This window comes from Tachysurus fulvidraco, chromosome 9 (assembly GCF_022655615.1).
Source record: "Tachysurus fulvidraco isolate hzauxx_2018 chromosome 9, HZAU_PFXX_2.0, whole genome shotgun sequence".
Taxonomy (NCBI): domain Eukaryota; kingdom Metazoa; phylum Chordata; class Actinopteri; order Siluriformes; family Bagridae; genus Tachysurus; species Tachysurus fulvidraco.
Genome location: NC_062526.1, coordinates 13582287 through 13594995, shown reverse-complemented (window position 1 = coordinate 13594995; position 12709 = coordinate 13582287). Strand labels below are relative to the sequence as shown.

The window sequence follows — 12709 nt, the reverse complement described above, 5'->3', positions numbered from 1 at the left end:
ATACTATAGTATAAAACAAAATATTTTTTACTTTCTTAATTAATTTTCTAGCACACATGCATGTCTATTTCCTTTATGTATATTATCAGTGCAAGCAAAGTGCTTCTGAAGCAGCAGATTAACAGAATTTTTCCCTAGACACCAGTTCAATTCTAGATACAGTATTTTCCGCACTATAAGGCACACCTAAGAGCCTTAAATTTTCTCAAAAATCGACCATGCGCCTTATGTGTGCACTGAGTTCCAAAAATCTGTAAAAAGGTTGTTGTGCGACTTTGGTAAGCGCTCCGCTTGATTGACTGTCCGACCGTTTCCCGCTGACACAGTACTCTATGTACGCTGGCAGCGATAAAACAATCAGAGAACATTACCTAATACGTACAGTATGTACGCTTACCTAGACCACGCCTCCAGTAGGTATACTACCGGTTTGTTGCAAAACAGCATTTGTTTCTTCCTAACCATTATGTGCTCCACACTCCAGTCCAGTAGGTGGCGGTAAATGCACCTTAAATCGGTTTGCCATCCGCCAATAAAAATCAGATGCTTACGAGGCACAATTCAAACTACAGGCTATCAGTTACACGGTTGTAAATGGGAATAGAGCAGCTGCGAAAGAATTCAACATCAATGAATCTATGGTTCGGAAGTGGAGGAAGCAAGAAAATGTACTGCGCCAAGTTAAGAAAACACAGTAGATAAGGACTTTGATGGATTTGTGGGAGAAGATTGATTAAAAATAATGTGTGCGTATTGTTAAATAGTAGAATAAAGTTCAACTAAACTCACTGTATTGCTTCTGTTACCTTTTTTTGTGGACCGTATGTTTTAGCACGCGCCTTATAATCCGGTGCGCCTTATGTATGGGTTAAGTACAGAAATAGACCCGTAATTGAGACTGCGCCTTATAATCCGGTGCGAATACTGTAAATAAAGCAAAGGAAAAAGTGTGTAGTTTGATGCCAAAGAAGTAAGTGTGTGTGTGTGTGTGTGTGTGTGTGTGTGTGTGTGTGTGTGTGTGTGTGTGCTGTTCCTAGGGTGCAGCAACAGTGAAGGAATTTTATGCAAGAAATTCTCGCTGGACTGAGGGTCTAATATCTGCTGCCAAGGCAGTAGGCTGGGGGGCGACACAAATGGTGTATGTATTCTTACAAATATCACCCAGTAAATTTGAAAGTATATTCTTTATTTAATTGGATGTCATTTCCTTATTACAGTTTTTTTCAGTCGCTAACAAGTGTTTGTCCAAACAGTTGTCACATTTTCAAAACTCTAAACACAATTAGCACAGCATCAGTCTTTTGTGGCCATACCATTCACACATTTCATGTGGTTTTCACACAATATGCAATCAGTGAACACATTTCCACAATGCTTACATTTTCTTAACAGACAAGCTATACCTCCCAACAAAATTATGGATTGTTTTTGTAGCATTCACGAATGTTAACACACAACATCCCACAATAGCAAAAACAATATTCCAAACCTTAGATACAGTATAAAAACCTTTGCTTCTGCAATGATATCAGTTCAAAAACAATATATCTCAGCTGATAATAAACAAGCAATTGAATAATTGACACACAGCTGATTGGGTTGGGTGAATTGGGTGAATGTTGGGTGTACTGGGCCAACCACAGCTGATTCCAGTCTGGCTTAGACTCAGTGGCAGGGTTTTTTTTTTTCTATTACTATAAAATGAGGATTTGAGGAGTGATGTTTTTGGAAACAGAAACAGAAAAAGACAAACACTGTAATGTCTGGACGTGGAAGAGGAAGAGCAAGTGGCCCAAGGAGAAGACCAGCTCCAGTGAAAGATGCAGGGCCAGGGAGAGGTGCAGTGAGAGGTGCAGTAGGAGGTGCAGGTGCAGGAAGAGGAGCAGGCCCAAGGAGAGGGCAAGGTAGAGGTGTAAGAATGCGTGGTGGTGGCATTCCAAGGGCTGCAAGAACAGTAGTCAGTGATGAAATTCGTGCCACTATCATTGACCATGTAATCAACCACGGTCTCTCACTAAGAGAGGCTGGTGAAAGAGTGCAACCCAATCTGAGGCGGTCAACGGTTGCCTCCATTACTAGCATCTTTCAACAAACCAACAGGTAAGTATTGCATTTTTTTTCTGCATGGAGGTGGAAGGTTTATGACCATCAGCCACATGACCAGATGTCCCTCCTTGAAGCCATGGATGCTGGCTGCAGGGACATCACAGTTCAAGATTGCCAAGAGTGCTGATTTGCTTTTTACTGGAATGCGTTTGAATGTGAACATTACTGTACATGTGGACATACAGTTCCCAACTAAGACATTTTGTGTAAAAGGTGGATTGCATGTTACCTGAAACATAAAAGTCTATGCAGTTTTTCTAATGTCAACAATAGCCAGTATTTTTGAAACCTGGTGTACTTTGATTGACTGCATATACCTTGTGAAGTGAAAACAAGTGTTATTCTTTGACAGAATAATTTCATTTTGAGTCAGATTTCCAGTGTTTTGGTAAAGTTAGTGTGTGCAGAGAAAGATGTGTTCTGTTTTGAAATGGAGAGTTAGTATATATTTAACAAAATGTGTTTTTGAGAGGAAAATGATCAATTTGGCCAATTGTGTTTTGTAGGTGTAAGTCTGTGTTAAGAGTTTAGAAAAATTATCTTAAGTATAGGTAAGCACTCGTTAGCGATTGAAAAAAACTGTAATGAGGAGTTTATGGAGTTTATTTTGAAATTTATGACGTAAGACCATACAGTACAATTCTCTTTTCTTTCTCACTTTCTCCCTTTCAGAGATTCTGCTGATAAAGTGGTGTTACACATGGGCAAGTATGAAGAGCTCATTGTCTGTTCTCATGAAATTGCTGCCAGCACAGCACAACTTGTTGCAGCTTCCAAGGTTTGAGATAAACAATACATTTCATATTCTTAATAAAATAACAATAATAGCATATTTATTATGTAGATTTTACATTAAAAAAAGCATTACAGGCAAAGGCAAATAAGAATAAACAGCGATTCTGCTATAATATTCCGTATGTGTCCAAGAGAGTAAAATTTACCAGGCTCTTCCCTGTAAATAAGAGCATCAATAATTAATTCTGAGCATGACTAGGGAAAAAGACAGCCCTGTAACTGCTAATATGCAACTGTTCAAAAAGATGCAGTGACTGCCTTCATGGAGGCAGCATGTGTTCCTCTGTTGCTGTTATTTTCATCGTAAAAATCATTACATTTAAAAACTGAACTTGAAAATGGATACTGATCTAGCATTTCTAATGTTACAGATACCTTTGCTCTGTTATGTTTTTCATAACTACTTCACTGTTTGTTCAGGTAAAGGCAGACCGTGGCAGTAAAAAATTATTGGGTCTTCAGCAAGCCTCTCGCCATGTGAATGAGATGGCTGCTAATGTGGTAGCTTCCACCAAGACAGGCCAGGAACAGATAGAGGAAAAAGGTACGTGTATGCGTATGTTTCCATGTGCACATGTCTGTTTTGGCGGAAAGATTTATTGAAGCTCTGCAAATTCAATGAGTAAAAAAAAAATTGTAATTAATATCGAAATATTTGACTATTTAAGTATGTTAATAACGTGTCAATTTCAATGCGATTTAAATTTGAATTAATTTTTAAATTAAATTGCGTGTGTGAGAGCGTGCGTGAGTGTGTGTGTGAGCGAGCGCGTGCGTGAGAGTGTGTGTGAGCGAGCGCGTGCGTGAGAGTGTGTGTGAGCGAGCGCGTGCGTGAGAGTGTGTGTGAGCGAGCGCGTGCGAGAGTGTGTGTGAGCGAGCGCGTGCGAGAGTGTGTGTGAGCGAGCGCGTGCGTGAGAGTGTGTGTGAGCGAGCGCGTGCGTGAGAGTGTGTGTGAGCGAGCGCGTGCGTGAGAGTGTGTGTGAGCGAGCGCGTGCGTGAGAGTGTGTGTGAGCGAGCGCGTGCGTGAGAGTGTGTGTGAGCGAGCGCGTGCGTGAGAGTGTGTGTGAGCGAGCGCGTGCGCGAGAGTGAGCGAGCGCGTGCGCGAGAGTGAGCGAGCGCGTGCGCGAGAGTGAGCGAGCGCGTGCGCGAGAGTGAGCGAGCGCGTGCGAGAGTGTGCGTAAGCGAGAGTGAGTGTGAGCGAGTGTGCGAGCGCGTGAGCGAGAGCGAGAGTGTGTGCGCGAGAGCGCGTGTGTGTGTGTGCGCGAGAGCGCGTGTGTGTGCGTGCGCGAGAGCGTGTGTGTGTGCCAGAATGCAGCACTAAGATCAAATAAGATCAACTAATAGATCCATAAAGTCTTTGTCTGAAGCTAGGAACGAGTAATTTGTAACTTTCACAAATAGGTCTGTAATTTTCTGAAATAGGTCTGTAATTTGATATTTCATTAGGATCTATATTCTGTTTCTTAATGAGTGGCCTAATAAACTGCCAAATTATATATCGAAGAGTTAATAATATTAAGAAGAGGCTCACCAGCTTTATGTAACACTTCTTTCATTAATTTAGTTGGAATGGGGTCTAGTGAATCAGTTGTTGGTTTATCTGTAGTAATAAGCTTATCTAACTCTTCCTGTCCTGTACTTGTAAAGCTTTGAGTGTAGCGCTTTAGGTGAGACTGGGTCAGAAGGTGCTTTCATATTTCATATTCACTATTTTTTGAAGCTTTCAATTTTATCAGTGAAGAATCTTATAAAGTCCTCACTACTGAAATGTGATGGAATAGTGTGTTCAGATGGAATAGTGTGTTCTCTGTTTTTTTTGGACTGTGCTAAATAAAAACCTGGTGTTATTCTGGTTATTTTCTATGAGTTTGCTCAGGTGCTCAGCCCTAGCAGTTTTTAGAGCCTGTCTATAGCTGGACATACTGTCCTTATACGCAATTCTAAAAACCTCTTATTTAGTTTTTCTCCAATTTCACACGTGGTTACGGGTTTCTGTCTTGAGGGTATGAGTATGATGGTGCAGGTGTTTTGTCTCTAACTTTCTTTAATCGGATGGGGGCAACAGTGTCTAATGTGCTAGAGAATATAGCGTCTATGCTGTTAGTCATTACATCTAGATTGTTTGGGCTTAAGGGTACAGTAAGAAGTTGAGACAGATCAGGTAGGTTACAGTATTTCTGAATCTGTCTTTAGTGGTCGGAATAATAGTTCTACCGAGTCGTTAAGATTAAGACGATGAGTTGCTCTAGTGGTGTTTTGTTTAAGCACAAATGAGTTTAGTAAGTCCATAAAATGTGAGTCCTAAAGCATCATTTGTATTGTCAACATGAACGTTTAAGTCTCCTATAATTAATGCTTTATCAAAATTAACCAATAGGTCTGAAAGAAAATCTGCAAATTCTCTAAGAAAGGCCCTGGGGGTCTATACACAGTTGCTAGAGCAAGAGACATCAGGGATTTTTTTCGTGTGCACGTGCGAGAGTGCAGCATTAAGTAAAATTATTATAAATATATCCTGACTGGGTAGACTCATTTAGACTAATGTAATCATTTGGTTTAATCCAAGTTTCAGTAAGGCAGAGTGCAGTAAGTCTATTTTCTGAGATGATTTCATTTACTATAAGTGCTTTGGGTGCAAGTGATCTAATGTTCAGAAGCCCAAACTTTAGGAACTGTTTTTGTTTTGTTTCGTTTGGCATTTTTCTGGTCTAATTACAGTAAGATTATTTAGAGATTTTCTCATGCATTTACTTTTTGATCTCACTACTCGGGGAACAGACACATTTTCTATAGGATGAGCTATGTGTATGATATATGATGAGGTGAAGGATGGCTATTGAAATGTAGATTTAATTCGTAGTTTACCAGTCATTTCTTACCATTGGCATCTCAAAGCAATAACTGCCAACAACCGCTTTGTAACAAAGGACTAATTTGGGCAATCTGCAGCCAACTTTTTCCTTTCAAGACCTTTTAAAAACACATGTTTTTATGCTTATTAGTACTTTTTTTAAATACAAAGTGAAAAGACAATATGGTATTTATTAAAAAAGGTGTCTGAATACTTAGTTACTCATCAGTATAAGGGAAGGATTGGTTCATACTGTTCATATGCTTTGTTCATAATTAAAAAAAAAACGTTCAGCTAGATATGTATTTATCTTTAATGGTATATAGATACTATGGACTTCTCTGGAATGTCTCTGATCAAGTTGAGGAAAGAGGAAATGGAGTCCCAGGTTTGTCCTCCCACTTTGTTGTTTTTTTTTTTAATTATTTTAATATAGATTTTTTTTTATATAAACATAGTATAGAAATAGATTAGTAAAATAAACACAGTTGTAAAATTTATAACTCCAAGACCAAGCAGGAAGGTATATTGTCTTTATAATCCATAGAATCCTACTTTCTTCAGGTGAAGGTCCTGGAGTTGGAAAGCATGCTTGGAAATGAGCGCCAACGGCTCGGAGAGTTACGTAAAAAGCATTATGAGATAGCAGGGGTTCCACTGCAACAGTTAGGCCAAGATGACGATGCCATGTCTCCAACATTCCCCTCCTCCCCCAAACCCACATTAATGAAGAAACCAGCTCTTGCTCAGAAACCAAACATTCCTACAAAAAACATGGTAAGACTTTTTTACAGACAACTTAATTTCCATCTCATCAAATGGTCACTTTAGAATATAGATTTCCACTGATTACAAATGAAAGTAATGATAAAGGAATGCGAAAGGAATTATCACATTGTCACATATTATATTATATTATATTATTAGGGCCTGAGCACCGAATGGTGCGAAGCCCTATTGTTTTTGCTCGGGTTTATTAGGGCCCGAGCACCGAATGGTGCGAAGCCCTATTGTTTTTGCTCGTTTTTTGTTTTTTTTTTGCACACATCGGCCAATTGGGGTCCCTTAACATGCTCGAAAACTCTTGAAATTTGGCACACACATCAGAGTCGGGCGACGCTAGGCTTGGGCAAAGGCTGGAATACGGGCGTGGCAGAGGGGCTCTGTAGCGCCCCCTGTAATGCAAAAACAAACATTTGTGCACAGATCGGGCAATTATGTACGCACATGTACGAGAGTTGGCACGCATATAGATCTCATCGACCCGAACAACTTTCGCACTCTAAACTATGAGCTCCGCCCAACAGGAAGTCGGCCATTTTGGATTATTTCATAAGTGCATGCGGTGAACTTTTTAAATAGTCCTCCTAGGGAATTCATGCGATTGACATCAAACGTGGTGAACATGATGCTGAGACATTGCACTTGCTAAATTGCAAAGGGCTTTTTGATATCTCGAACGGTGCTGCCATGGCGAGGCGACTAAGTTATGGCGAATTCAGAGAAACAAGAAGTGTCTTCTATCTAAGGCAAATAATGTCTTATTGTGATGACATGCAGTGTGTATGTTCGGCCAAGGATTCCGATCTCATCGATGTGCTTATTGTGAGTCCCGTCTATTGTGCCACCTATAGTGTTTTGATATCTCAAACACCGTTGCCATTGAATCTTGTCAAAGTTTACTTTTTTTTCAAACATATTTAATGCTTTTGGCGTGCTTAGATTAACTTTTACACATACATCATATTTCCCGGCTGTTAAGTTTGGACAAAAATTCAGACAAAGGTTTGTCTCTTAAGTGGCTCACTAGCACCCCTGTTTGTCTAAAATGTGGGGTTTCATTTACCCACAGTCCTCAAATGTGTCAGTAACAACTTAAAATATTCCACTGATATTTACCCACTTGATCCATTTGCCCACCGTTCATTGTTTTCTGGAAGGCACCGTATAGCGATTAAAAAAAACGTGTGAGGGCCCGCACATGAGCTTGTTGTGAATCTCAGACATAGCGCCACCAACAGGCACCAAGGAAGTGTGTCAGTCACAACAGTTGCATGTGGTGAACTTTTAAATACTCCTCCTAGGACATTCATGCGATTGACACCAAAAGTGGTCAACATGATGCAGAGACATTGCAGTTGCTAAATTGTATCTCAAACACCGTTGCCATGGCATCGTGTCAAATTTTACTTTTATTTCAGGCATATTTAAGGCTTTTTGCATGCTTAGATTAACTTGAAGTTTGACACATACATCACATTTGTCGGCTGTTAAGTGTGAACAAAAAGGTCAGACAAAGGTGTGTCTTTTAAGTGGCTCACTAGCGCCCCGTTTGTCTAAAATGTGGGGTTTCATACAGGTTTACCTACAGTCCCCAAATGGGTCAGTAACAACATAAAATAGTCCACTGAAATTTACCCACTTGATGCACTTGCCCACCGTGCATTGTTTTCTGGGAGGCAATGTATAGCGATAAAAAACATGTGAGGGCCCGCCATCGCTGCTTTTATACTATATTATACAATATTGTGCAAAAGCTTTAAGCAGGTGGGAAGAAATTTTAAGAAAGAAAGAATCTATTTGTGAGTAAATAGAAGAAAAATCTAAATCAAAGCAATATTTGGTTTGACTACTCTTTGTGCAGGTGTAAGAATTGATGCTGGTTTGAAGCCAAAGTCAGTGAATTTGTTGGATCAGAGTGAGGTGTATGATTAACCAATAACACCAAACAGTGGCACATGTACAGTGGCATGTGAAAATTTGGGCAATTTTTTTGTTAATGTGAACAGTTAAGCAAATTATAAAATGATGTCCAAAAGGCATACAGTTACAGATGACATATTCCCTTTATATTTTAAACAAAATAAATTATATTTTCATCTCTCACAATTTCAAAATAACAGAAAAGGAAAAGGCTCTGCAGCAAAAGTCAAAATAAAATAAGATAAAATAGTAGCACCCCTTTTTGTAGCCAGCAAAGAGTCTTTCAGTACTTGTTTAAGGGATTTTCGTTCATTTTTCCAGACAAAAGTCTTCCAGTTCTGTGAGATTCCTATGCCTTCTTGCATGCATTGTCTTTTGGGGTCTATCCACAGATTTTCAATTATGTTTAGGATAATTTTTTTTGAATAATGTTTTTGGATAATGATCCTAAACACAAAAAACACTAATCATCAAAATCCATGATAGACACCTTAAGAGGTGCAAGCTGAAGGTTTTACCATGGCCCATAGGATCATTATCCATTTGTAGAAGGCATCCTCTTTCAACTTCAGCTTTTTTGCAGATGATGTTTGCTACCAGAATTTGGAATATGATTGAATCCATTCTTCCCTCTACCTCTGAAATGTTCTCCGTGCTATTGGCTCCAATTCAACCCCAAAGCATGATCGATCCACCCTCATGCTTAACATTTAGACTGGTGTACTATTAACAAAATTCTGTGCCCTTTAATCTCCAAACATATCTTTGCTCATTGTGGTGAAAGAGTTCTATTTTAACCTCATCAGTCCACAGGACCTTTTTTTCCGAAATTCATTTGTTTGTGTAAATGTACTTTAGCAATTCAAACGCTGAATTTTGTGGGACACAGGAGAGGTTTACTTCTGATGACTCTTTCATTAAGGCCATGTTCGTGCAGTTGTCTCTGAGCAGTTGAACAGTGTAGCACAACTCCAGAGTCTGAAAAATCTTCCTGGAGGACTTTTGCTGTCAAAGGATTGGTTTGACTTGCTTTTCTACTAAACCTAATCTTGAAATCCACTGCTAGGCAAATGCTTAGAAGAACCCATGGCTGATTGTTGGGACAAGGTTAGAGTATGCATATTTAAAAAGATTTAAAATTTGCATTACCTGGCCTTTCTTAATGATAACTATAAACAAGCCATGACCCTAACAGGTTAATTAAGGTCTGGTACCTTGGTCAAAGTTATCTGAGAGCTTATGTTTCCCGGGTTCCCATTCCCTTGCAGGGTGCTGCTTTAAATTTATCACTCTAAAATTGTATATAAAACTTTATGCCTTTTGGATATCAATTCATATTCCACTTAACTTTGCAAATAAACAGAATTGGCTAGTCATTAGCTGAAACAGAAACAGCTGCATAAGAGGCATAACACTGGGTGAGGAACAGACAAACTCTACTACTTTGGTGAAGTTTTAGAAGAGAGTTTTATCTCATAGGTCACACACCACAGCAAAACTGAGTATAGCAAGATACAAGGTAGTTCTTCTGTATTTGCAAGGTCTCTCTCAGTCAAAGATTTTAAAGCAGACTGGGGTTTAAAGATGTTCTGTTCAAGCTATAGAGGAAGCAAAAACAAACGGGCAATGTTGATGCAGTGGTCAAGCAAAGGAAACTTAATCTTCTTCTTCTTCTTCTTCTTCTTCTTCTACCGCTTATCCGGGGCCGGGTCACGGGTGCAGCAGTCTAAGCAGGAATGCCCAGACTTCCCTCTCCCCAGACACTTCCTCCGGCTCTTCCGGGGGAATACCAAGGCGTTCCCAGGCCAGCCGAGAGACATAGTCCCTCAAGCGTGTCCTAGGTCTTCCCCGGGGCCTCCTCCCGGTTGGACATGCCCGGAACACCTCCCCAGGGAGGCGTCCAGGAGGCATCCGAAACAGATGCCCGAGCCACCTCAGCTGACTCCTCTCGATGTGGAGGAGCAGCGGCTCTACTCTGAGCTCCTCCCGAGTGACCGAGCTCCTCACCCTATCTCTAAGGGAGCGCCCAGCCACCCTGCGGAGGAAACTCATTTCGGCCGCCTGTATCCGGGATCTCGTCCTTTCGGTCATGACCCAAAGCTCATGCCATAGGTGAGGGTAGGAACGTAGATCGACCGATAAATAGATAGCTTCGACTTGTGGCTCAGCTCTTTCTTCACCACAACAGATCGGTATATCGACCGCATCACTGCAGAAGATACACCAATCCGCCTGTCGATCTCTCGCTCCATCCTTCCCTCACTCGTAATCGAGACCCCAAGATACTTAAACTCCTCCACTTGAGGCAGGAGCTCTCCACCAACCTGAAGGGGGCAAGCCACCCTTTTCCGACTGAGAACCATGGCCTCGGACTTGGAGGTGCTGATTCTCATCCCCACCGCTTCACACTCGGCTGCAAACCGTCCCAGTGCACGCTGAAGGTCCTGGTTTGAGGAAGCCAGAAGGACAACATCATCTGCAAAAAGCAGAGACGAAATCCTGTGGTCCCCAAACCGGACTCCCTCCAGCCCCATACTGCGCCTAGAAATCCTGTCCATATAAGTAATGAACAGGACCGGTGACAAAGGGCAGCCCTGCCGGAGTCCAACATGTCTGACTTACTGCCGGCAATGCGAACCAAACTCATATAGGGACCGGACAGCCCTTAACAGAGGGCCCCGGACCCCATATTCCCAGAGCACCCCCCACATTTCACCACGAGGGACACAGTCGAAAGCTTTCTCCAGATCCACAAAACACATGTGAACTGGTTGGGCAAACTCCCATGAACCCTCCAGCAACGAACATAGAGATGGTCCAGTGTTCCACGACCGGGACGAAACCCTCATTGCTCCTCCTGAATCTGAGGTTCGACTATCGGCCGAATTCTCCTCTCCAGTACCCTGGCATAGACTTTTCCAGGGAGGCTGAGGAGTGTTGGAGGCTGAGGCCTATAGTTGGAACACACGCTCCGGTCCCCCTTCTTAAACAGATCGACCACCACCCCAGAGGCACTGTCCCCAACCTCCACGCGATGTTGCAGAGGTGTGTCAACCAAGACAGTCCTACAACATCCAGAGACTTGAGGTACTCAGGGCGGATCTCATCCACCCCCGGTGCCTTGCCACTGAGGAGCTTCTCAACTACCTAAGTGACCTCAGCTTGGGGAATCGACGAGTCCACAACTGAGCCCCCGCCCTCTGCTTCCTCAGTGGAAGACATGTCGGTGGGGTGGAGGAGAACCTCAAAGTATTCCTTCCACCGTCCGAGGATGTCCCCAGTCGAAGTCAGCAGATTCCCACTCCCACTGTAAACAGTGTGAGCAGGGCACTGCTTCCCCCTCCTGAGGTGCCGGACGGTTTGCCAGAATTTCTTCGAGGCCAACCGATTCATGTTCATGTTCTGTTATTGGACTTCTGTGCTAGTCACAGTTTGTCCATAACGAACACCATGTTCAAGCATAAGGGTGTCCATCAGTACACATGGCACCAGGACACCCTAGGTCGGAAGTCGATGATCGACTTTGTGGTTGTTTCATCTGACCTCCGGCCGTATGTCTCGGGTAAAGAGAGGGGTGGAGCTGTCAACTGATCACCACCTGGTGGTGAGTTGGATCCGATGGCGGGGGAGGAAGTTGGACAGACTTGGCAGACCCAAACGTACTGTGAGGGTCTTCTGGGAACGTTTGACAGAGTCTCCGGTCAGAGAGATCTTCAACTCCCACCTCCGGCAGAGCTTCAATCAGATCCCGACGGAGGTTGGAGACATTGAGTCTGAGTGGACCATGTTCTCCACCTCCATTGTTGACGCGGCCGCTCGGAGCTGTGGCCGTAAGGTCTCCGGTGCCTGTCTTGGTGGCAGTCCCCGAACCCGGTGGTGGACCCCAGAAGTAAGGGATGCCGTCAAGCTGAAGAAGGAGTCCTATTGAGCCTGGTTGGCTCGGGGGACTCCGGAGGCAGCTGATAGGTACCGAAGGGCCAAGCGAGCTTCAGCCCGGGTGGTTACGGAGGCAAAAACTCGGGTCTGGGAGGAGTTCGGTGAGGCCATGGAGAAGGACTATCGGTTGGCCTCGGTTAGGAAACTTAATGCAATAGATAAAACACATTATGCTTACTTTCCTACTTTACATCGGAAGATGTTGTGCCTTCAACAAATAACAGGCGGAAATCAGTGGGACGCAGGTATACCCATCTGGAGTAGTTGGGTCAAAAGAGGTCTTCATGGAAGAATTGTGGCCAAAAAGCCATACCTCCT

The 12709-nt window shown here is 42.6% G+C and overlaps 1 protein-coding gene across 2 annotated transcripts in view; it reads left to right on the top strand.

The window, feature by feature from the left end:
* Positions 1 to 12709, top strand: part of hip1rb (huntingtin interacting protein 1 related b) — a 51038-nt gene that overhangs the window by 35259 nt on the left and 3070 nt on the right. For both annotated transcript variants that reach the window (XM_047818545.1, XM_027145662.2), the window contains exons 27-31: positions 1038 to 1138; positions 2779 to 2884; positions 3322 to 3445; positions 6079 to 6140; positions 6317 to 6529. In XM_047818545.1, the coding sequence (XP_047674501.1) occupies positions 1038 to 1138; positions 2779 to 2884; positions 3322 to 3445; positions 6079 to 6140; positions 6317 to 6529 (606 nt within the window). The remainder of the gene's footprint in view (positions 1 to 1037; positions 1139 to 2778; positions 2885 to 3321; positions 3446 to 6078; positions 6141 to 6316; positions 6530 to 12709) is intronic.